A 27102-nucleotide genomic window follows, 5' to 3' on the forward strand; every position below is an offset into this window, starting at 1 on the left:
TGAATCTTGGCTTAGTAAATCTCTCCCAGACAGGAGAGTAAATCATGATAAAGATGGAAATTTAGAAAATAAAGGCAGGATTTTGCATATGACTCATGTTCTGAGACCAGGGATAAGATGTTAGAACAAAGTCAAAAAGTTCCTTGTTCCCAGCCCTCACAAGATTCCTCCCACACTCCAACACTCACCAACTCCTTGACCCTTTTCCAGACTCACCCAGAAGTCAAGAACTGTGTCACATTAATGTTCATTTGGGTATTTGTTGTTTCACAAAGACAGCAAGACATACCTCATTTTATTATGCTGTGCTTCAATGCACTTCGCAGATATTGTTTTTTTTTTCCGTCACGAATTAAAGATTTGTGGTAATCCTGTGTTGAGCAAGTCTATTGGAGCGATTTTTCCAACAGCATGGGCTCATTTTGTGTCTATGTATCACATTTTTATAATTATTGTAAGATTTCAAGCTTTTTCATTACTATTATGTCTGTTATGGTGAATGTTATTGCTCATTGATAATGTACCTAGTCACTCAAGAGCTCTTATGGGGATGAACAAGAAAATAAATGTGTTTTCATGCCTGCTAACACAACATGCACTCCTCAGCCCATGGATCAAGGAGCAATTTTGACTTTCAAGTCTTCTTTTTTAAGAGATACATTTCAAAGTTATAGCTGCCACAGATAGTGATTCTTCTGATGGAGCTGAGCAAAGTAAATTTAAAACCTTCTGGAAAGGATTCAACAGTCTCAATGATATTAAGAACATTCATGATTCATGGGAGGAGGTCAAAATACTAATATTAACAGGAGTTTGGAAGAAGTGGATTCCAACACTCATGATGAGTTTAAGCGGTTCAAGATTTCAGTGGAGGAAGTAATTACTGATGTAGTAGAAATAGCAAAAGAACTAGTGGAGCCTGAAGATGTGACTGAATTGCTGCGATCTCACCATAAAATTTGAACAGGGAAAGAGTTGCTTCTTATGAATGAGCAAAGAAAGTGGTTTCTTGAGATGGGATCTGTTCCTGGTTAAGAGGCTGTGAACATAGATGATATGGCAACAAAAGATTTAGAGTATTCCATAAACTTAGTTGATAAAGCAATTGCAGAATTTGAGAGGATTGCCTCCAATTTAGAAAGACGTTCTACTGTGGGTAAAATGTTATCCAACAGCATTTCATGCTACAGATAAATCTTTCTGAAAGGAAGAGTCGATCAATATGGCAAACTTAATTGCTGTTTTATTTTAAGAAATGGACATGGATGAAGCTGGAAACCATCATTCTCAGCAAACTATCACAAAGACAGAAAATCAAAGACAGCATATTCTCACTCACAGCTGGGGATTGAACAATGAGAACACTTGGACACAGGGCGGGGAACATCACACACTGGGGCCTGTTGAGGGGTGGGGGACTGGGGGAGGGATAGCATTAGGAGAAACACCTAATGTAAAAGGACGAGTTGATGGGTGCAGCAACCCAACATGGCACATGTATACCTAGGTACATGTGTACCTGCACGTTGCGCACATGTACCGTAGAACTTAAAGTATAATAATAATAATAATAATAAAAGAAATTGCCATAGCCACCCCAACCTTCAGCGACCACCACCCTGATCCATCAGCTGCCATCAACATCAAGGCAAGACTCTGTATCAGCAAAAAAGATGACAACTCTCTGAAGGGTCAGAGAATTGTTAGCATTTTTAAGCAATAAAGAATTTTAAAATTAAAGTATGTGTATTTTTTAGACACACCGCTATTGCACATTTAATAGACTACAATATAGTGTAAATGTAACTTATATATGCACTGTGAAACCAAAAAGTTCATGTGATTTTACTTTGTTGAGAAATTTACTTTATTGTGGTGGTTTGAAACTGAACCTGCAATATTTCTGAGGTATATCTGTATTCCTATTATCATCAAGGACTGTCTTAGTCCATTTGATCTGCTATAATAAAATACCACAAATTGGTTAGCTTGTAAACAACAGAAATTTATTTCTCAGTTTGGAAGCTTGGAAGTTCAAGATCAAGACGTTGGCAGAATTGGTGTCTGGTGATGGCCCACGCTAGTTCATAGAGCCTTCTCACTGTGTTCTCACATGGTGGAAGGGACTAGCTAGCTCTTGGGGGTCTCTTTTATGAGGGGGACCACTAACCCCATTCATGAGGGCTTTGCCCACCATGCTGCCCACCACATGACCATCCAAAGGTCCCACCTCACCACCTTAACATAATCTCCTTGGGGGTTAGGATTTCAACATATAAGTTTTGGGGGCAAACTCTCTGCTAAACATATGTGATTAGGAACACAATATTGTGGCCGAGACTAAATAGAACCACCTCAAAAAGACATCAGAAAACTCTTGGAAGAAAGCACTGTTGATTTGGCAGTGATTTGTTTCTACCTTGATTTCTTCTTGCTGTGGAAAGGAATTGTGTGTATAAATCTTTCACCTCTAGCAGTGTTGTGGCTTCCCAGGGTTATCAGAGCCTAATCTGATTCAGATGAAATTGTATGCACTGCAGCTGTAAATGAACATCAAAGAAGGAATTCACAACGATTATAGGAAAATTCGGTTTCCTCCATTTGTCTGCCAACTAATACACTGGCCCTATCCAAAGGACATGGATTCCACTCTAGAAGATGAGCCTGGGGATGAGAGACTGCAATCTGGCTTCTGTGATGAGTCCGTAGCCTGCAGGTTTTGAGAAGTGAACTAAGACCAAATTTATGGTTCATGTCACAAACTGTGGAGGCTCAGCCAGATCAAAGAGAAATCAAGTCTGGAAGACCATGCCTCCTAGTTTTATAGCTTGAAGGAATTCCATTTTTTTAAATTTATTTATTTATTTTTTTTTTTACAAGGAATTGGAACAATTCATATCCTGAATTCTGGTCCTCACCATGGAGCGGGCTTCTGTGTCTCTCTCAGTATAGAACATACCAAACACCTGGAATTTTAGAAGCCCTGGCTTTGTCTAGATAGATCCTTGCCCTTCATTCTTCTTACCACAGTCCCTGAGGCTCTTAAGGACAAGAGTGTAGTATGTGGGGGAGTGGCTGGGAGCTCTGAGATCTCATTTTAGCTCTACACCTATTTACACTGCAATCCTGGGCAAATGATTTATCCGCTTTGATTTAAGTAATTCCTCATTCTGTAAAATGGGAAAAATAATATCTACCTGCTCACCTCACAGAATTACTATAAAGATTAAATGTCGATGTTATAGGTAAAAACTACTTCATAAATTATAGTATGTAAGCAATACTTCCCCTCATCCCCATAGTCATCTTCACTTCTCTAGTTTCTTATTCATTCACTTATTTGTCCAACCATTTATTTATATTATCTCACTTGCTCTGCTATTCCTCTAACTGGCATTTTAAAAAGCATTTTACTACTTCCTTCTCTCACATTCACATTTACTTTTGTATTTTCGCTCTTCCTTATGTATTTTCTTTATTAATTAACTCTTCGTCGTCTTTATCACTCAACCTCTCCCATCGTCTGTTCTGATGTCTTGCTTAATTCCTGCCCTCAATTTCCTTACTCTGTCCTGTGTCCTTCTCACTCCTTCCCAATGCCATAGCCCATCCCAAGTTGGCCAGAGGCTGATTCTTGCACTAGGAAGCATCACTGAAGAGCCCTGTCCCAATGTCATGATGATGAGTTGTGCATCAGTTTCCTTGTCTGAGAAATGAGTATACTCACTAACAGATTATGATGCTATGACTTTATACCCACTTTTTGCTGATGAGAAGACCTACCTTAACTATATTTGCTGAAAATGTGAGTTTAGTAAGTAATCATAGATAAATAATTATGGAACATTTATAATATGTAAACACAATTTAATTTACTTAATTATGTAAGTCCTGCACAGTAGGTATTATTTGAAGTTTAAGTACAATAAATAAACTTCCCAAGATTATGCAGCCAGAATTAAAAGCCAGGTGCTTCAGATTCTAAAGTCGGCTCTGTGCACTACATTCTGTCTATATCCTTACCTCTAAAATTGTTATTTTTGTGATGGACAAGAAATCATATGACAGGTGTGGGAACAGCGGCTACACAGATGAATCAATGACCCTGAGGCAACTTGGATTGCAAGGGTTCTATAGGTGAAGAGTACTGATCTGTTTTTAGGAAGGTAAACGGACAACAGAGGATAAGCCCAAACTGGGATTTGTGTATCTTTCCCTGGGACTAAGGACGTTAGATTCATAAAAATACAAGTTATCCAGTTAAATTTGAATTTGAGATAAAACAACAAATAATAGTTAATATGAGTATAATCCATACAATATTTGGGATATAATCTATTAAAAATTATTCAATACTTATTTGAAACTCAACATTTAACTAGGCAGTCTGTGTTTAATCCGGCACCTCTACATAGTTCTCCAAAGCATTTTGCCTTTTCTGCTATTGCAGTGCTTGTTGTTCTTTGCACTATTGCTAGTTTTTGGCATATTTTCAAAGCCCTTAAAAATCACATAGTAAGACTTAGGCTTTCTAACTATGACTTAAAAAACTTGATGCAATATAACAAAATATTGATAAATTTGACTACATAAAAGTAAAAGCCTTTTAAGTGGCAAACAAACAAACAAACAAAAACAAAAAAAACCCACCATAAACCAAGTCAAAAGACAAATGACAAACTAGGAGACAATACTGTAAAACATATCATAGATGATAGATCTAGTTCCTAAAGAACTAGATCTAAATTGAGGAAAAACAGAAAATACTATAGTAAAAAGGGCAAAATACACAGATGATTCATAAGAGCAATTTAAAAATGGCTCTTACACATTTAAGAAAATGTTCAATTTCACTTATAATAAGTAAAATGCAAATTAAAACTACACTGACATTTTTACCTATCAGATAGGCAAATATTTAAAAGCTCGACAATTCACTGTTGGCAAGGCTGCAGGGAAATAGGCTGTCTCATACGTTGCTGGTGGAATGTAAAATGGCATATGTTCCTATGGAGGAGAATTTCAAAACACATACTAAAATTACATTGTGCATTCACCCTTCAACATAATGATGCTAATTCTAGGAATTTACTCTGAATACATACTTCTAACAATATAAAAAAACATATGCATAAGGTTATTCCATGCAGCACTGCTTATAATTGCAAAGTATAGGAGATACTTAAATATCTAAGCATAGGGGCCTAGTTAAAAGCTCCATTCACACAGTGGAGTAATACACAGCTATAAAAAAGAATGAGGAGATCTCTGCTAACTGGATAAAGAGTAATTTCCGGGAGATAATATTAAGTGAATAAAGCAAAGAGCATATAGTATGTTACTTTTTGTGTGCTAAAGCAGGAAAAATATTTTTTACTTAGGAAAGCATGTGAATGTTCTACATATTCAACAAATAAAATTAAATCGATAGGGAAAGGAAGGAGGAAAACAAAAGCAGAAGGAAAAGAATAAACCTAATCATATTTCAGTAAATATGGTAACCATAGTGAACGAAAAATAAAGGAAGGAGGGAGGGAGGGAGGAAAGAATAAATAAGTAACTTACAAACACAATTTTTGACAATATACCTTCAATTTGGGCCAAGGTTGGGCATGAGGGGTGAGGGGAGAAGGATAGCAAACAAATCCTGAACTCTTAGTGCTTTTTTTTCAGTTATAGAAATATGGGCAAAGCAGTTCTGAAACTATTTTAGATAAATTATAGCATTGAGTCAGTGAGTAAATGATGTGGAAGGGAGTCAAAGTTCTCTCTGTGGAAGAAGGAACATACAAATACAGCATGTGAAATCACACTACTGGGATTCATACCCATTATACAAAAAAGATACTTGCATACACATGTTTGTAGTAGCACAATTCACAATTGCAAAAATGTGGAACCAACCCAAATGCCCATCAATCAACGAGTGAATAAAGAAACTGTGGTGTATATATATATATATATATATGTATATATATGTGATGGAATACTACTCAGCCATAAAAGAGAATGAATTAATGGCATTCACAGCAACCTGGCTGAGATTGGAGACTATTAAGTGAAGTAACTCAGGAATGGAAAACCAAACATTGTATGTTTCATTCATAAAATGGAGCTAAGCTATGAGCATACAAAGGCATAAGAATGACACATTGGACTTTGGGGACTCAGGGGGAAAGGGTGAGAAGTGGGTGAGGGATAAAAGACTACAAACTAGTTGCAGTGTATACTGCTCGAGTGATGGGTGCACTGAAATCTCACAAATCACCACTAAAGAACTTACTCATGTAACCAAACACCAACTGTGCCCCAATAACCTATGGGAATACAAATTTTTTTAAAAAAAGAAATTTTAAATTATTATTGATGGTAGTCACACTGTTGTGCTATCAAATACTAAGCAACAACAACAAAAACCACACACACACACACACAAAAATACATAGTATGAGAGAAGCCAAGAAAGAACCCCATGGGCATGCATTGGAATTGTAGGTATCAGTATGAACTGATGATTTCTAAATTATGTAAATGCATGTGATGTACACATGTAATCAAACATGTATATGTATGTGTTTGTTTTCATGTTCAATGTATGTTTGTATATATATTTTATATATGTATATGTATAGGTATACATATATGCATTTCCTAGGCCTGTTGTAAGGGTCAAGAATCAAAGACACTCCAGTAGCAATGATCCCACCTAAAACCTAAATTTTGGTCTCTAATACCATTCTCCAGTAAAAGGAATCAAGGGTCTTTGATATGGCTGATTCCAGGGATGAGATAGGGTAGGAAAAAAGATAAACCTGGAACATCTTGTTATGCTGGAAAGTAAGAAAGCACTTTTAAAAAATGATGGAGTCACGTCACAATTACCAAAGTGCTAGCCGGAAAGGGTTCTCAATGGCCAAATCTGGGACAATTTGAGGACCAAAATTCTTAAATACAGTGATAAACTATAAACAATTGAAAAAATAACAAATCATGAGTCCATACTGACAATAAAAAGATAAATAAATGAATGAATGAGGGAGGATGGAGGGCTTTTGCATACAGTATAATGCTGACAGCCAACTTGTAAACATTGAGGAATTATGGAAGTTGAAAAATTATTATTTGGCAACTATTACAGTGCAGATTGCACCAGGCAAGAATCATCAATAATTGCTAAATCCGAAAGTTCTGATGAAGAGAAAAATATCCACATTGTCTTACAGTATCTTCTGTGAAGAAGAAAAAATAGTAATTCCATCGTGGAGAAATTGAACAATAACTTGACAGGGTAACCAAAATTCATTGAAGTAGATGGACATGGTGTTCCTCCACATTATGTCCTGAGGAGAACACACCATCATCTATGCAGTATTCGGGCTGAGAATACAGGACCTGAATCTAGTCATAAACATGCATCAAAGACCCAGAATAAGAAACACTCTACTAGCAAAAAGGAGAGACAGTGTAGTTTTTTAAAAAAAACAACAAAGAAAGGCTGTGGAAATATTTTAGGTTTAAGGAGATTACAGAGACATACCAATAAATGCAATACCTGTCCCTAAACTGGATCCTATACTAGAGGGGAAAATGCCATAAGGACATTAATGAGTCACCTGAGAAAATGGAAAGACAAATGATAGATTAGATAAAATATTGTATCAAATTTAAATTCATTGGTACTGATGACTATACTGTGATTATGGACTATATATACACTATCTATATACTTGAGAAATACACACCGAAGTATTTAAAGCTCCATGATTTATGAAGCTTACCATAAAAGTTAAGAAAAATATTACATAGATAGAACAAGCGATAAAGCAAGTGGGATAAAATGTTAACTACAGGTGACCTTGGGTCAAAGGCATATGGGTATTTGTTGTACTGTTTCATAAGGGCAACATTTCTGTAAATTTGCAAGTATTTCCAATTACCAGGTGATCAAAGTTAACATTGCCGATAAGGGAAAGATGAACATCATGCCTCCAGAGCTGATACCTTGAGGATACGTCTCCCATCCAGTATCGCAGCTGAGAATACATAACCTGAATCTAATCTCAAGCAAACACAAAACACACTCCGAATGAGGAATGTTCTATTTTAAAAAGAAAGTTATTTTTTGTTTAGCACAGTGAGATTTGCATTTTACATGGAGAGCTTCAGTGGCTGCATGGAGGAATGGGAGAAGTTTCACCCAGAAAGGATCAGCTTTGTAACTACTTTGACAGCACATGAGAGAAATTATGAGGAACACATTAGACAGGAATGTAGATATGAAAATTAATCTTCAGATTTAGGAGGAGTTTCAAAGGTACAGCCAGCTCAGCTCGAACACCAATTCAATTAGGTGGCAAAGGATGGGGAAAAGTCAAAATAAGCACAAGGTGATTAGTTTGGCTTATTGTAGACAGATAGTGAGGTCACTTATTGAGATAAAGAATCTTTTAAAACAATAGTTTCAACTTTTATTTTAGATTCAGGGGGGTAGATGTATGAGTTTGTTACCTGGGTATGTTGTGTGATGCCAAGGTTTGGGGTACAACTGAATCCTGTCATCCAGATACTGAGCACAGTTCCCAATAGTAAGTTGTTCTACACTTGCCCCTCTTCCTACCTCCCCACTCTAGTAGTCCCCAGAGTCTACTGTTGCCATCTTTATGTCCATGAATACCCATTGTTTGGCCCCCACTTATAAGTGAGAACATGCAGTCTTTGGTTTTGTGATCCTGTGTTAATTCTCTTAGGATAATGGCCTTTTTGCTGTATCTATGTTGCTGCAAAGGACATGATTTTGTTCTTTTTTATGGCTTCATAGTATTCCATGGTGTCTGTGTACTATATTTTCTTTATCCAGTCTACCATCGAGGGGCATGTAGATTAATTCTGTGTCTTTGCTATTGTGAATAGTGCTGTGATAAACATACAACTGCATGTGTCTATATATACCCAGTAATGGGGTTGCTGAGTTGAATGATAGTTCTGTTTTAAGTTCTTTAAGGAACCTCTAAATTGCTTTCCACAGTGGCTGAACTAATTTACATTCCCACCAACAGTGTATAAGTGTTCTCTTTTTTCCACAGCCTTGCCAGCATTTGTTCTTTTCTGACTTCAATAATAGCCATTCTGACTGGTGTGAGATGATATCTCCTTATGGTTTTGATTTGCCTTTCTCTTATAATTACTGATGTTGAGAATTTTTTCGTGTTTATTGGCCACTCGTCTGTCTTCTTTTGAGAAGTGTCTGTTCGTGTCTTTTGCCTACTTTTTAAGGTGGTTGTTTGATTTTTGCTTATTCAATTCTGATTTTAGCTGTTTTTTTTCTGCTAGCTTTGGGTTTAGTTTGTTCTTGTTTTCTAGTTCCTTGAGATAGAGAATTTTGAAGAAAGAGTAGAGCTAAAGAAAGAAAACTTTCACTCTTACTATCTGGGGTCAAAAATACTGACCAAAATAAATGTGTTCCTTACTCTATTTCAACCATGATTTGTAGGCATTGAATACTTACTAGGTCCCAAGCATTGTGACAAACTATATACTGACATTATCTCTGTGATTCTCATCATGACACATTTTATAGATGAGAAAAACACTGCTCAGAGTCGTTGGAAAATTTTACCAGTTTCATACAGCTAGTAAATGGAGGAGGCATTATTTGAACCACAAATTATGCTTTTCCCACTATGTCATTCCACCTTCCAAAAGAAAAGTATAATTCCTGAATAAAAGCACCCCACAGATGTTTTTTTTTTCCTTGCTCCACTTTCTTCCTAAGGGATATAGTAAAGGGCTGGAGATGATATTGGATTTCCATAGTCAAGATGATAAAATTAAAACTATGATCTAATCATGATTTTAATTGGTTCTTTTGGGTTTACAAACCATGGTCCACCAACTGCTTACAGTCTCAAGGTGGAATTTCTAACTTTCCCCAGAAAGTGGTAATCATGCAACAGAGAGATCCCTGAAGCCAGAAGACTGTATTCCCTCCCTGACTCTGGAGTTTACTAGCTGTAAAATGGCATCTCACAGGACTATTTTAGGATTAAATGAGATAGTGTACATGTAAGCACGTACAGATGTAGGTGTAAGTACTATTTCACTTGTGTCTCTATGCTCCTCAACTCTCCTCTGCCAAATAAATCCTTTGGCTTATTAAAAACAAAACAAACTTTAAAAACCAGGTCTATTAAAAAAAGACCAGTGAGATCCATTGACTCCCACTCCTTCCTCCATCTCCAGATCCAGAGTATTCCTTTCTCATTAGGAGTAAATGAGCTGCAATTGGATCAATGATTCTAAAGTAGCACAAAGAATAAGTGTGGTAGAGACTTGGCAGTCATTTTCTGTAAGGCCTACAATGCCAAACCTAGTATGTTTAGTCTGCTTCAAGGACACAGTCTCCATCTTGGTCCTGTCACTAACCACCTCATGACCTAAGTCATCCCTCTCCCCTCCTTGACCTCAGATTCATCAAAATGAGTGGTAGGTGCTGAAATTCCTAAGTCAATGTTCATCATAGTCTTGTTTTTAAGTCGCCCATAGCTGAATCAACTGGGCTGCTTCTTAAAAGGTGCAGATTGCCCAGATCCCACTTACAGCTCCCAAATTAAAAACCCTTGGGCAAAGAACCTGGGAATCTGCATTTTAACTCTCTTCCCCCAAATAATTCTAATGCACACAAATTTGAGAAACACTAACCTAAATTCCCTTTCAGATAAAAAATTCTATGGTGTGGGGCCAGTGCTTTTTAAACTTCAGTGAATTCCTTGGAAATGTCATTAAAATGTAGTTTCTGATTCAGTTGGCTTGCAACGGGGTTTGATAATCTGCATTACTACTAAGCTCTAGGTGCTACTGCTGCTCTATGTGATACTACATGGTCACACAGTAGGTTGACTTACTTTTGGGATGAAAATAATCTAGGCAATGGCTCGAGGATCCATACACATGGATAAGCGAGAAGGGCATACACATGGATAGTGACCCAAAATATTTGCTTGGCTTGAGTGAAGACTTAGCTGATTGATTACCTTTGGGTGATTTAGACCATTATTATAGAGAAGACACATCTTTGGAGACAGCAGACTTCATGAAGTCCCCCAGTCTGCCACTTCCTAGCCCTGCGATCTGCAGAGTGTGAGTTAAACTTTTAGAGCCTTAAGTTCTGAATTGACAAAACAGAGACAATAAAATAGCCACCTCATAGAGTTGCTGTGAGCATTAAACGTAATCTCATACATAAAATTCCCAGCCCAGTGCAACAATATCAGTCCCCCTAGCTTTTCTGGGGACCCTTCCAAAGCTACTACTTAATTCCCTGAGGAGGACTACTTATTGGGACCTACCCCTCTCCCACAGACATCACCACCTGGAGGGCAACAGACTCTCCACCATAAAAAAATAAAACTCTTGATTTTCCCAGGCTACAGAGTGATTTACCACACAGTTGCTCTCCCAGACTTGGAAGGCTGGCAGCAACCCTGCCAGAGACAGATGGGAGAGCTGGAGTCCAGTTGCTTGTCAACGATGTTCACTGAACACATTTATAAGACTTTTCACACACTTTTCTGGCATCCTCCTGGATTAGCCATACACCAAAGGCAACCACATGCCAGGAAGGAAAACTGCATGCACACGTGCTGGCCGGGGCCCCCCAGTGCAGCTTCATTTTTCTTTCCTGTCTGCTTTCATTACTCATTTATATGTGGTTGTGGTCAACATACCACCCGAATTTTCATGCCAAGTTCTTTTAGTTTTTTTTGTTTTTGTTTTTTTTGACAGTCATTACTGTCTTTCCTTTCCCCCTAAATAGTTCACTAAATAAGAAATGAGTTGCAATAGTATGAACTTAATGTGAAGAATTTTCAACTCTTTTCATACTCATTTGTAAAGGTTATCTACAAATATTTGGTTAGCAATTTTAGTGCGCTCAGCACCATCCCAGGTGCTTGAGGGATATATAATTTTTTGTTTATTATATTGTTTGTTAAGTCATTTGGTCAAGCGATAGGAAGCAAACAATGAAAGTGATTTTCTTTTTCCTTTAGGACAGTTTCCTTTATGCAGCTCTGGCTGCATATTGTCATCACCTTAGGGAGCTTTAAAAACATACTGATGCCTGCACCCAAACCCCAGAAATTCGGAGTTAATTGATCTGGGATGCAGCTTGGAGACTGAGAGTTTTAAAAGCAGCCAAGATTGAGGAACATTGCCTTAGAAATTAATAATGTCTACACATAATTTTTACATATTGGCTTAATTTTTAATCACTATTTATTTTCAAGACTACCCATTACAAAACTTTTTCACAGAAACGATCTATTTTAGCCTCAGAAACAACCCCATAAAGCAGTTAGAGTTTGTATGTTTGTGTGTTAGTCTCAATTTGTATACAGAAAAGTGGATCTCTGAGAGGTTAAGTAACTTGCTCTGCAACAGACTGCTGGTAAAGGCAGAAATAATCTTTGAACTCATGGATCCTGGTTCCACTCTTTCTTCCACTACTTTGTAACTGCCTGCCTCAATTCAGTCTATCATTGAAAAACCATTCATTGGACCATAACACATCCTACTCTAGATTGTGTGAACTTTAAAAAAATTCTCTGATTTCTGTATTGGCAGATTTAAGTAATATTCATAAGAAGGGCAGTGATAATGAGAAGATGGGTCCCTCCTGGTTTGGTGACACTTGACAAATACAGTGTTATGTGTCAACAGACATTCAGTGCATGATGATACTTAATAAAGAAGTTCATGTATCCTGGCCAAAGGCTGGATACTCAAAGCTCATCTCTAAGAGCCATAAATCATCTCAGAAAACAGACCACATCCTTCTGTGATGACATTCTGCGTTCTCTGAAAGGCTGAACAGATCCTTGCTTGAAGACAGAATCCTCTTTTGATTCTCATAAATAGAGAGATTAGATAGAAGGATGACATATTTCTCAAGCTGGTGTGATAGTACACTGATGTGAAGCCTCCATCCCTGAGGTATTTTTCATGTGACAGGAAAGATACAAACTTTTAAAAAAAAATCATATTAACTCTTGAGGACATGAAGTTATCATATTATCTACAACTTCTTTCATATATTATTAACCTCACTAGGATGGAATGGGGAAAGATTGGCTGATAAGATGGATTCTCAGCAATCTCTTTGAACCTCATGGAGGAGCCTAGAGTTCAGGTGTCATGGGTCTGACTCAAGGCTGATGCCACAGCAAATGGGAAGGTGATGGTCAAAGGGTACCTACTGATCCACGAGTGAGCATGGGACAGTACATTAATTAGCATAGTGTTGCTCATGGGATTGGTCCAGTTAGGCTTCCACAATCATTTGTACTGCATAAAGACACCATCCAGTCAAACCGCTGATCATTCTGAAAATGGTTGTTTGAATGAATTCCAACATAGAGTTTGCGATCATTTTCGTATTGTAGCATTTTTATATGTGTGGACACCATCATAAATGAAGAAGAGAGTGTGCATATTAACCTCACAAATGGGATTATAAGAATTACTAATATCATCCTGAAAGCCCAAGAGTGTTGAACTTGAAAAAAAAAAAAAAAAAGACCCTAAAGGGTATCCCTTAACCAGTCCTACCAAAATTATCCATTAATGGTATCCTTAAAATGCAATTGAAATATTATTTATCTTTACAGTTTCTCAGTCTCAGAAACTCTGGAGATGGGTCTTCAAGTACAGAGTTTTCAAATCTTTTGAAATGATGACCTTTAGGCAGGACCAGCTAGATAATTTATGAGACCCAATGCAACATGAAGGCAAAGGGCCCTTTGTTTAAAAAGGCTATTAAAAATTCCAGTATGGTGACAACAGAGCATTAAATCAAGCTCATGGCGCTGTGTGACTGCATAGATTACATACTCACGAAGCTAGACAGCCCTGTTCTCAGGGCAGGAAGACCCCGATAGTGCTATCTATTCCAGCTACCCATCTATTGAGTCATTAGAAGCAACTGACACTTTGTTGTTTGCTGCCAATTGTTATGTAGGCAGATGGCCCCAGCTGTCCATGGGAGATTTGCAGGGATAGCAACAGAAGGAAAATATGATGAAGAGTGAGGCAAGTATGTCTGTCAAGTAACAGTGGAAAGACAAAGTTTTTGTTCAGCTGTCAAGGAACTCAGAAAAAGAACAGTTGGCTATAGATGATCCACCTGGATGCCAACAATGTCCAAGGGAGAGAGTACCTTGGGTATTCTCATACCTGGATGAGATTATGTGGCAGTGTATCATGAGATATTTCTCATGTATCTCTATCAATCAATCAATCTATCTGGAGCTGCAAAAATCTATTAATTTTTTTGTATTTCTAGCTTTCCACCCTACCCCTAATCTAATGGTTGGCTCTGTACACATTATCTCAAGGGAGAGACCTGCCAGCATAAAAAGAAGAAAGTATCCTAATAGTCATCTTGGATTTAGGCACACAAGCCTAGGTCGAAGAGATAAGAGTGAATTTGGGACATAGAACTTGTCTTGACCAAAACCATGAAATTAGAAATTTCCCCTGTCTAGAAGAACAATTTTCCTGGTCTTGGAAGGGAGAGTAAGAAGGCCAATGTGTCTCTAGGCAAGAGGATATATACCCCACATCCCAGACAGAGCCATCTGGGAGGTAGTCCTAGCCCTACAGAGAGAATAGCTGTATAGGCAACTAGGCAGGTAGAATAATAAGGCATCCTTGGCCCTAGGTGGGAACTGAGAGCACAGAAGCGGCAGGCAGCAAACTGGAAAGGGATAGAGGATATCCCACTGGCAAATTAGATAGCCTGGTAATGGAGGATCAAAGACCACATGATATGCAATGTGCTCTCCCCACTCCCACTCTGACATGCATAGCTTTGCACAGGATGGAGGAGAGGGAAGCAAGAAAATGACTGAAGCTATATTTCCTAATAGACTGGCAGGAAAAATATTAGAAATAAAAATTAAATCACAGTGAATAATTTTTTTTTGTATACCTGTTTGTGCACTGGGAGTCATCCTAACTATTCTGTGATGATATTTTAGATAGAATATTCATTCTAACTATTCTGCTATGATATTTTCTAAGCTCTTCGAATTCCCATTGGTCTTAACTCAGCATTCACTGAGCAACTTAAGAAAGAAAATACTTAATTAAAAAAAAAAGCCTTTTAGGTTCACAGCAAAATTAAGAGGAGGAGGAGGAGGAGGAAGGAGAAGAAAAGAAAAAGAAGGAGAAAAAGAAGGAGGAGGGGGAGGAGAGGGAGGAGGAGGAGGAGAAGCAATAACAGCAGCAGCTATATTAGTATAACGTAATAGTGAAGAGTGTAAAGGCTATGGAATCAGATTGCCCAGGCTTATCAGAATCTGGCTTTGCCATTTATACAATGATTTTTAGCAAGTTCAAAAAAATGTCATAGTATTAGTATGAAGATATTAACAAATGTAAAACATTTTGATTAGTGGTAAGTATATGTAAAGTACTTTGTAAATATTAGCTACTGTTTCTAGTTTTATTGTTCTTATTTAAAGTATTCCTTTCTAGCCCATGTTCAATTGTATGAATATCTTCTCATGTTGCACATAATAATTTATTCTCATTTTAATCTAACTGCATTATGTCATACATATTTTATATGTTTTTATGATCATTTTTAAATGTATAATTTAACTCACTAAATATTTCAGCACTTAACCACTTAACTCAAAACTGATTATGCTGTATGACAGAGATACTGAAATGATAATAAATTGGAAAAATTGGCAAAGGTGACAAATAGCTAAAACACTGAAAACGAATATGTACGGCCAAAGGAGAGGCTTACTCTAACAAGAGGTTGGTAAATGTGAATTACAGTAATAGTTACTATTTTCACCTAGGAGATTGGAAACATTAAAGTTTGATAATATCCACTTTAGCGCCTGGGACATTGGGTACTCCCCTCTTCTGCTGGCAAAACGTAAGCTGGTGCAGCCATTTAGCTATTAACATTTAAACCCATAGACCAGATCCTCTATATCCAACCATTTCACTCTTCTTTACATGCCCTCAAGAAACAGTTGTTAAAGCGCGTCAGGAGAGAGAAGCAAGAAGCAAGAGTGTTCATCTAAACAACGTCTGTCATTATGCAAATTGAAAGCTACATCAATATCTACCAATACTTGGAATGGTTAAATAAGCTGTGATATATTCATCCTTAAATTAAAAACAGTGAGATATATCTATCAGTACTGACATGAAAATCTTCCAAGGCACATTGCTAAGTAAAAAAAAAAAAAAAAAAAAAAAAAAAATTGCAGAACAACAAGTACAGCCAAGATAGCATTTTGTAACATACAGTAAACAAAATAGATAGCTCTATAGATATGTGTAAGTGTACATATATGTATGTGTAAATGTGTCTGTGGGTGTTTGTACAAGTGTCTCGAAAAATGTCTCAGCGTGCACACTGAACTGTTAAGAGTGGCAGTTTTTAGGTGGAAAACTAAAATTGGTTAAGGAGAATTTTAGCTTCTTATTGGATTAATTTTTTTATAATGACAATTTTTAAAAGTGTTCCTTGTATAATTAAGGTTGAACTTTAAAAAATTAAAAGACGAATAAGACAAGGTTCCTGAATTCCAAAGTTAATATTCTATATGGTGGATATATAACAATTTACTTAGCCATTGACCTATATTTGACAGTTCTGGTTGTTTCCATTTTTTAAGAATATAGATATTTATACACTGAAGTTTCTTTTTCTTCTGTTGATTTATTTTTCTAGGATAAATTCCAAGAGTAGGATTACTGGATAAAATGGTACAAACATCTTTCTGGCTCTTGTTATATTTTTCCACACTGCTTTCCAAAAATGTTGTGCTTTTCCTTCCCTATCATTACTAAAACGTTGTTTTTTTTTGCTTTGTTTTGTTTTTAAATAGTGAGCTCTCCTACTACCTGGCACCAACCTGCTTTCTATTGCCATCTCCTGGTTCTCAGGAATGTGTACTTTTCACTTCAGTTTTCACCCTGTTTTAGAACTAGAATCTCCTAGAGGACCTTCACTTCATAGTCTTTTTCTTATGCCTAGTGTATGTATATCCCTGGAAGATAGATATGATTAACATTCCCATTTTTACAGAGGAAAGCACTGAGGCTCACAGAGGTCAAGTAACTTGCCCAGGGTGCCATAGCGAAGGAATAGCAGAGCCTATACTTTTGATTATGTCTATACTCTCTCCATATCTGGTATGGTTCTCCATCAATTTGGTATGAACAGAGTTGATTTGAACCCAAAGACCTCTTGATTACTTACAGAGTGTCTATCTGTCATGGCTTTCCTACCCCACCTGGGAGCTTGGTACCAGCCCATGTCTGTGTCGTTACTACCTTTCTGCCTGTGCTCCTCTTCTTGGCCTAGTTCTCAGCTGTCAAGCTTGTTTCACATACTCATACTTCTTCCCTATCTGCTTCATCTACCTTAACCAAGATGTTAGACCAGTGATTTTTAATCCTGTATATATGCTAGAATCACTGGGGAGCTTAAAACAAAGGAACCAAACACACTGGAGCCTGGATTTCATTCCCAGAAATGTGAATTTAACTGATATGGGATATAATGTGTATGAGCTTGCTTCTGGGATTTTTTTCGAAGTTCCGTAGAACTTTGGGATGCGAATCTCTACCTTAGATGCTATTCTTATCTTCCTCCTGGGTTTAGTGAGCAACATGCCTTTGTTTGTTTTTGTTTGTTTGTTTTGTTAGTAATAGCTGCCCTGCCTCCCTTGGCTGCCACCTCCACTTGCAGTGGTTTACTTATCTGCCCTGCTATCATTCTGCCTGTTCTGTTCAGTTCTGTTCTGTTCCTCTGTGTCCTCTTTTAGCAAAAGCACATTGCTGATCTTACCTTCAAATTTTTGTCCTTGCTATTGCGGCTGCTTGTAATTACTCCTTTTTTCTCTATTGGAATCTTGTTGAACCAAAGTTTTGCCTTCTCCATGCAACTCTCTCTCATCACTACCCACACAACTGGCTGCTGCTTCTAAACATCTGTTTGAATACTCACCTGCATCATTCTAGTGGCTTTTCATTTAGCAATGAAAGGCGGTATGTGATTTTCATGTGTGGACAGGAAGATGTGATCTTAACAGTGGTTAAGAGCACAGGAGTCAGAGTTGGGAAGATTGATGTTTCAAATTCCAAGCTGCCACTACTTACCTACTCTAAGCCTCAGTTTTCTCATTTATAAATTAAAGATAACAGTATTACATATTTCATAGAGCTTATCTGAAGCACGGAGAGCATTCAACACAGTACCTGCTACATGGTAAAATTTGATACATGTGAACTACAGGAAACAGGATATATATGGTAATGAGACTGATTTATTTTCATTAAAGTGGTAGAAATTAAGAATTTATGCATCCAGATTTCCCCTTATCATCTGCCCCATAAATATTGGGCAGAGAAATGGAAGATACCCACTTATTGTGATGATGTTGTATGGCCCAGATCTTTTCCAGAAATCCTCTTTTGGAATTGCCTACAGAGCCAGTTTATGTGTCAGAAAGAAAAAGGGCCCTATTACTCTACTCCCTATTTGTTTTTACCAAAAAAGGTAATACTCAGTTTCATTGCACACTGTATTCATCAGTTTTGGTGCCAAATGACCTTTGGCTCCTTTTTTTTTCCTTTTAAGTTCAATCTACCCCAGGAGGATAAAGATGCCACTACTAAAAAAAGTGTGATGGATTCTTAAGGGAATTTCAGAGCAGAAGTTCCCAAAAAGTTCTACCCAGGAGACTGCAAATGCCTTGAGAATGGGGACCTTATCTACAAGCAGGGGTTCTTAACCTGCTGTTAACTGGACTTTCGCCTTACAAGTTTTCTGGTTTAGAGGGTCTGTAGCTTTCTTAATATTTTCAAAGGGATAAAAAAAATGGCAAAAAGAGGGCAAGAACACTGCTTTAAAATATATTATAGGTGCCAAGGGTCCTAGGAGAGGGCTATTTTGTTAACAATAAATTTAAACATTTAAGGAATAAAAATGTATTATCTTTCAAATATTACAATAATGATATTCATCTATTATTATAGCACACATTATTATTTTAACAGTGGGGGATGAATTTGAATAAAACAATAAACATTCCCTCAACCACTCCCTGACTTCACTCGTGCATGTGTTCATGAAACAGCAGGCAGGATTCTAGGGTGTGGAGTGTGACTTTGGAACTTTTTAGAAGTATTTTATAAAATAGAGAGAGTCTAAAGGAAAACCCAGCTATCATGTTTCAAAAACAACAATATCAGAATATGAAAACTGGGAGGAGGATTATTTTACCATTGTGTTTTTTTGTCCAGTGGTGTGATGGTAAACCAGCTCTCTGGGAGGGGGGCGAAAAGCAAGCCCTGATTTGTAATGTTTGCCAATTTCTATGGTGTAAATACTCCTACCACGGCCAATTTCAAACTACCAGTATGAGATCACTGAATAGTACTGGGAAGAGATGCACAGCATTTGTTCTCTAAGCCAGTACAAGCTGTCTCTAGTACACCACTGCTTGTAACCCCTATAACCTAAATGCCCAGGAGAAGAGTTTCTAGAGGAGGTTCATTTTATGGCAGTGTATTTTGTAAGAAGCATAATTTAAAAGCAAAAAAGGAATTGGAAAGGAATTCTGTTGGAGGGTATTGAAGGAGATTGAAACACATAGTTTAAAACACATTTCCCAAACATTCTGATAATATTCATCCTCCTCCACCCAACCCACTAAGGTTTTCTCTCCCATTTCTTCCTCCTCTAATTATCCCAGTGTTTTTTGTTTGTTTGTTTGTTTTATTAGATTGACTAAATCTCCTAGTAGGAAAGAGTCCTATTTATGATCTGACTGCAGGTTTGGTGGGGAGAGATGGGCTACCCTTTGATGGACAGGGAAGGGGGAACTGAGGTCTGGGAATAGGAAGATATTAATAATTTTTATTCTATCACATTATTTGCCCACATTCAAATAAAAAAAATCTGAGGAGGAAAAAGTATACAAGTGAAACTACCTTCTCTTGAAGTTTGTGGCTTGTGAGTCAACAAATCTTTATAAACAGTATCCTTTAAAGAAGAAAAAGCTGTGTAAATATAAATCAAATCTTTTTATTTTTTTTCCATTTACATATGGGCATTTCCTAACCTGTATCTACATTTATAAACCAATTTGACTGATGAGCTTTGGGTTAGTAAGTTAAAAGCCAAGCCAATTGTTTGTCTACCCCAGCTGATTTTTATATTTGCTATCTGGTCAAACTTGCAATGTTACCATGAGCAAGTCATTTGGCCCTTCTGAACTTGAGTTACATCACCTGACATTGGGATTGAACTGAATGGTCTTTAAATTGCTTTCTAAACTTTAGAGCTTGTGGTACTTATATTGCACTTAATAACAAGCTTCACAGTTTTTCTTTTATGAAATAGACTAATAATCTCTACTTTTAAAATGTCATAAACCTGCTAGTTTGAATAAGTGGATTTATATCTAACTTGACTAGTTAGCCAGAACTCTTCTGCCAATAGGAAGAAGAAATTGTTCTTGAGACTCCAGTTTTCTCTGCTGACATTTTTCTCTGCTGCCCTTTCTAGACTTTGAGGTTCACCAAACTAATCTGGAGGGAGAAACCCTCCTGAGGTCGGAAGGAATACTAACGATAGATCAAGGATCCTCCTCTAATGGTCATCAGCAATTCCAACTCTGTCCCTAGACCATTCTGAATCTTCAGGATTCATATATTTTTTAATACACTTGATCTTCTCTGTATTTCCTTCTCTTTCTATTTCCTGCTCCTTCACACCCATCTCAGGACTTCTGGCAGAGGGAAAAGATACAGTGAGTGGGCAATAAGCATGTCTTTCTATCCTCTCTGGTATTATATCACTTCTTATCTATCAAATACCTGATGATTCACTTTGTTTAGAAGACTCCAGAAAGATAGTTATGGCATTCACAATAGCTAATATTTATTGAAAGATTTTATTTGCTAAGGAGTTTACAGACATTGCATTTAGTTTCTAACAACATTAATTCTAGCCCCATTCTATACACAAGGAAACTAAAGCTGAAGATGGTTAACCCAAGGTGAGAACGAGTGAGAGAAGCAAGACATGATGTGCAATCCCAGAACTGCCTGGCCTAACTTCTGTGCTCTTGTGCTCCTAACCACGGACTCTTCTGTGGTTGTATGTGAAGCTGCTAAAACAAAGCTTGGAGTGAAAAGCAGAAGGCCAAGTAAAAGCTTTAAGATGGGGAGGATTAGATGGAAATTTGATTTCATGTTTTTCAAGCTAAAGAGAGGACTTGGGCTGCTCGGGTGAACACACACACAGCTCTCAGGATATGCTCCCTTTACTTGACTCTCTATCCCACTCCCAGACTATCTGATGCAGGAAGCTACAGGCTCAGCCCTGAGCTCAGGTCATTCTGATTATCAAACCTAAGATGTGAAGTTAGTGGTGGGGGTCAGGACTCTCAGCTCTATTATTTTAGTTTCCTGCCCCTGTATCACTCATTCAGGTGCATGAAAACTCACCTTTTAATTAAACACTGGTGGAAGTCATCACAAAACTAGGGCATGATGGCTCATGCCTGTAATCCCAGCACTTTGGGAGGCCAAGGTGGGCAGATCGCTTGAGGCCAGGAGTTCGAGACCAGCCTGGCCAACATGGTGAAACCCAGTCTCTACCAGAAATACAAAAATTAGCTGGGCATGATGATGTGCACCTGTAGTCCCTGCTAGTGAGGAGGCTGAGGCATGGAAATCACTTGAACCTGAGAGGTGGAGGTTGCAGTGAGCAGAGATTATGCCACTGCACTCCAACCTGGGCAATAGAGTGAGACTGTCTCAAAAAAATCATAACAAAACTAGTCATATAGTGCTTTCTCTACTGAGCAGAAAGACTAATCTTAAGATGATTGCATTATGTTCATTACCAATGACTTTGGAATCTTAGTCCTAAGAAAATAAATAAGACATGAGATATCGCAGAAAGTGTCCAGCTATTTTGGGGATGCAAAAGCATTTATCTTAAATTCAGCCTCCCTGCATTTTTAGTCTTCCATTTGGAGACTGAAGGTCTTTTGCTTCATGGAGGAAGGCTAACAACTGTTCACTGGCATGACTTAACTCTCTACATTGAAGATGATGAAGTGACAGGGAGAAGCAAAAGGGATAATTTTTTTTTCAGTTGATAAGAAAACATGATGGCACACATAAATATGAAAGAAGAACTCAAGAAGAAAGAAAATATGCTGATATGGTTTGGCTGCATTCCCACTCATCTTGAATTATAACTGTCATAATTCCCATGTGTTGTGGGAGGAACCTGCTGGGAGGTGATTGAATTATGGGAGCAGGTCTTTCCTGATCTGTTCTTCTGAGGGTGAATGAATCTCATGAGATCTGAATGGTTTTAGAAACAGGAGTTTCCCTGCACAAGCTCTCTCTTCTCTTGTCTGCTGCCATGTGAGATGTGCCTTTCACCTTTTGCCATGATTGTGAGGCCTCCCCAGCCATGTGGAACTGTAAGTCCAGTAAACCTCTTTCTTTGGTAAATTGCCCAGTCTCAGGTATGTCTTTATTAGCAGTGTGAAAATGGACAAATATAGTAAATTGGTACCAGTAGAGTGGGGTGCTGCTGAAAAGATACCCGAAAATGTGGAAGCGACTTTGGAACTGGGTAACAGGCAGAGGTTGGAACAATTTGGAGGGCTCAGAAGAAGACAGGAAAATGTGGGAAAGTTTGGAATTGCCCAGGGACTTGTTGAACGGCTTTGACCAAAATGCTGATAATGATATGGACAATGAAATCCAGGCTGAAGTGGTCTCAGATGGAGATGAGGAACTTGTTGGGAACTGGAGCAATGGTGACTCTTGTGTTTTAGCAAAGAGACTAGCAGCATTTTGCCCCTGCCCTAGAGATTTGTGGAACTTTGAACTTGAGAGAGATAACTTAGGGTATCTGGTGGAAGAAATTTCTAAGCAGCAAAGCATCCAAGAAGTGACTTGGGTGAAGTTAAAGGCATTCAGTTTTATAAGAGAAACAGAGCATAAAAGTTTGGAAATTTTGCAGCCTGACAACGCAATAGAAAAGAACATCCCATTTTCTGAGGAGAAAATCAAGATGGCTGCAAAAATTTACATAAATAACATAGAGCCAAATGTTAATCCCCAAGACAATGAGGAAAATGTCACCGGGGGATGTCAGAGGTTTTCACAGCAGCCCCTCCCATCACAGGCCTGGAGACCTAGGAGGAAAAGTGGTTTTGTGGGTCAGGCTGATGGCCTTGTTGGTTTGTGCAGTCTTGGGACTTGGCGCCTTGCATCCCAGCTGCTCCAGCCATGGGTGAAAGGGGCCAACATAGAGCTTGGGCCATAGCTTCAGAGGGTGGAAGCCTCAAGCCTTGGTAGCTTCCATGTGGTGTTGAGCCTGCAGGTGCACAGAAGTCAAGAATTGAGGTTTGGGAACCTCTGCTTAGATTTCAGAGGATATATGAAAATGCCTGGATGGCCAGGCAGAAATTTGCTGCAGGGGTGGGACCCTCATGGATAACCTCTGCTAGGGCAGTGCAGAAGGGAAATATGGGGTCAAAACCCCTACACAGAGTCCCTACTGGGGCACCACCTAGTGGAGCTGTGAGAAGAGGACCCCAGACCCCAGAACGGTAGGTCCACTGACCGCTTGCACTGTGGACCTGGAAAATCACAGACAATGCCAGCCCATTAAAGTAGCAGGAAGGGGGCTATGCCCTGCAACGCCATGGGGGTGGAGTTGCCCCAAGACCCTGGGAATCCACCTCTTGCATCAGCATGAGACATGGAGTTAAAAGAGATCATTTTGGAACTTTCAGATTTTTCTGCCCTGCTGGATTTCAGACTTGCTGTAGCCCCTTGTTTTGACCAATTTATCCCATTTGGAACAGCTGTATTTACCCAATGCCTGTACCTACATTGTATCTAGGAAGTAACTACCTTGATTTTGATTTTACAGGCTCATAGGTGGAAGACTTGTCTAGTCTCAGATGAGACTTTGCACTGTGGACATTTGAGTTAATGCTGAAATGAGTTAAGATTTTCGGGGACTGATGGGAAGGCATGATTGGTTTTGAAATGTGAGGACATGAGATTTGGGAGGGGCCAGTGGTGGAATGATATGGTTTGGCTGTGTCCCCACCCAAATTTCATCTTGAATTGTAACTCCCACAATTCCCACATGTCATGAGAGGAACCGGGTGAAAGGTGATTGAATTACTGGGGTGGGTCTTTCCTGTACTGTTCTTGTGATAGCAAATGAGTCTCACAGGATCTGATGGTTTTAAAAACAGGAGTTTCCTTGCACAAGCTCTCTTTTCTCTTGTCTGCTGCCATGTGAGATGTGCTTTTCACCTTCCGCCATGATTGTGAGGCCTTCCCAGCCACGTGGAACTGTAAGTCCAATAAACTTCTTCCTTTTGTAAATTGCCCAGTCTTGGGTATGTGTTTATCAGCAGCATGAAAAGAGAAAAATACAGATGCCTTTAAAAACTGTTTTGATGAATTGTCCATTTGATAGAGAGACTCAAAGACAAGCAAGTTTGGTACTTCTTTAATCATATTTTGATTTTTAATGGAGTATTGGGTAAGAAAGGGTCCAGGGGTGAGTGGAGACCAGGGATATATGTGGGCTTTGTGAGATCTGGATCTTGTATAATTTAGGGGAGGAATTTCAACAAAAATAATATAAATACAAAATTAGAAATAGAGCCTTGGAATAAGCTCATGCAAGTGAAAAATCTTGAGATGATGCTTTATTCACTTTGTTTAAAAATCCTTGTATGGTTGAGATAAATTTTCTCCATTCAGCTAGGAACACTGACACATCATGCTGAGATATTCTGAACGGATAGACTACTGAAGGGTCAGGGAGAGAAATGGAAAGAGGATACAAAGAGGTCAATAAAATGCTGAGGATTTACAGGGAGTTTACCAGGTGGTGTTGTGCAATACTCAGAGAGAAGGTCATGTGTGTACACAATTTTTACACATCAGGGCTGTCTTTAAGAAAACACAGAGGTGCCCAGGGCTACATGGACTATCTGTGTGGTTTTCTTGCCCAGAATTTGACAGGAGAGATAAGGATCAACAGCTTCACAGCTGAAGTTACTGTTTGTTCTCTCTTCTGGTTTCTACTAATTTTGTTTTGTTTAATATGCATCTTCAGCATGGGCAACTCAAACAACCAGCACAGTTCATTTGCTATCCATCTCCTTTCTTCTTTTTTTCCCTAACAATATGGATTGATTTTTTTGCTGTCAAAAAAATAAGTTGTCTCAACACAGGAATCAAAATACATAAGACATGTAAAACATTTTAAACTTTGAAAACATTTTAACTATCATCAGATTTTTACAACTATTTTTAGACATCTCAGAATGTAGGGTTAAACTAAACTGATGATGTCTCTTTTAAATTCTGGGGCAATAGAGAAAAAGAAGGCCTGAGATAGTGCCAATTCTCCAGACTGACCAGGGCTGTGGAGAATTCTGATTTTACGGAGTGCAGATGATTTGGATGGTCTTGTTACTAGTCATAAGAATCTTAAACCATTCAGCAGCTGACAGACTGCATTTACATTGGAAAAGAAAAGTTGTCAGAAGCTTTTATGGTGACCACACAATCCAGGAACAAATTTCTCAGTATAGAAAATATGGTATCTTTACAGGAAGAATTAATGAAACTCACAAAGGAGTACCTAAACAACAAATATCTAAGCTTTAAAATATTTTACCAGAAAATGAACAACAAAATATACTGCAGATCAAATACAGATGGGTGAGAGAGAAGATTTTAAAAGCACATTGGCAGGGGTGTTTGGGAGACATGGTAATAGGTTCTCTCTTTCCTAAAGGGAAGCCAGTGGAGGGTGAGAGGGCCAATATCTCTGAATACTGGCACTCAACTCATAATAATCAATAAAAGGAATGTTGGATGCCTAATATCTGGCTCCTGTGAGATTGTCCAATGTGCCTTAGGCCAAGATACTCATGCAGCAGGAAAGGAATAGAAGAGCGGCGGGAATGCCTTTTGTCATCTCTGCTCTAATGCTGGGGAGAAGCAGTGTCTCTCAGCACACCTTCCAGTAAGCCCTCTTTCCATGTAGCCCAAACAGAGGTGAGTCCAACCAGGGCAAGGGCATTTTCCAACATAATAGACACAGGTTGGACAATTTCAGCAGAAGAGGATTGAGCAGCATCCATAATTTTAGTTCACAAGGAGATTCAGTGACTCTGTGTGTACTGGTTTGTACTTTTTGATGCTAAAATAGGAAGTAGTTTGCTTCCTTTCTTCTTTCTGTCTTCCGTTTATTTATTTATTTTTTGGATTCCAGGAAAATTGCTCCATTTATTCACACTGGAGTCATGATTTTATAGAGTTAAGAGGCTTTTTTTGGGAGGGCAGAGCAAGATGGCCGAATAGGAACAGCTCCAGTCTCCAACTCCCAGCGCGAGCGACACAGAAGACCGGTGATTTCTGCATTTTCAACTGAGGTACTGGGTTCATCTCACTGGGGAGTGCCAGACGATCATCGGTGCTGGTCAGCTGCTGCAGCCCGACCAGCGAGAGCTGAAGCAGGGCGAGGCATTGCCTCACCTGGGAAGCGCAAGGGGGAAGGGAATCCCTTTTCCTAGCCAGGGGAACTGAGACACACAACACCTGGAAAATCGGGTAACTCCCACCCCCAATACTGCCCTTTAAGCAAACAGGCACACCAGGAGATCATATCCCACACCTGGCCGGGAGGGTCCCACACCCACGGAGCCTCCCTCATTGCTAGCACAGCAGTCTGTGATCTACCCGCAAGGCAGCAGCGAGGCTGGGGGAGGGGCGCCTGCCATTGCTGAGGCTTAAGTAGGTAAACAAAGCTGCTGGGAAGCTCGAACTGGGTGGAGCTCATAGCAGCTCAAGGAAACCTGCCTGTCTCTGTAGACTCCACCTCTGGGGACAGGGCAATAACAAACACAGCCGAAACCTCTGCAGACGCAAACGACTCTGTCTGACAGCTTTGAAGAGAGCAGTGGATCTCCCAACACGGAGGTTGAGATCTGAGAA

General features: G+C 38.7%; 1 protein-coding gene across 1 annotated transcript in view; it reads left to right on the forward strand.

Moving 5' to 3' along the window:
• The first annotated feature begins 1429 nt into the window (after positions 1 to 1429).
• The window catches only part of LOC139364066 (uncharacterized), a 36188-nt gene continuing 10515 nt past the window's right edge, over positions 1430 to 27102 (forward strand). Inside the window, exon 1 of the mRNA XM_071099378.1 lies at positions 1430 to 26540. Within this exon, the coding sequence (XP_070955479.1) occupies positions 22670 to 23392 (723 nt within the window). The 5' untranslated portion in view covers positions 1430 to 22669 and the 3' untranslated portion in view covers positions 23393 to 26540. The remainder of the gene's footprint in view (positions 26541 to 27102) is intronic.

Source organism: Macaca nemestrina, chromosome 7 (assembly GCF_043159975.1).
Source record: "Macaca nemestrina isolate mMacNem1 chromosome 7, mMacNem.hap1, whole genome shotgun sequence".
Classification (NCBI taxonomy): domain Eukaryota; kingdom Metazoa; phylum Chordata; class Mammalia; order Primates; family Cercopithecidae; genus Macaca; species Macaca nemestrina.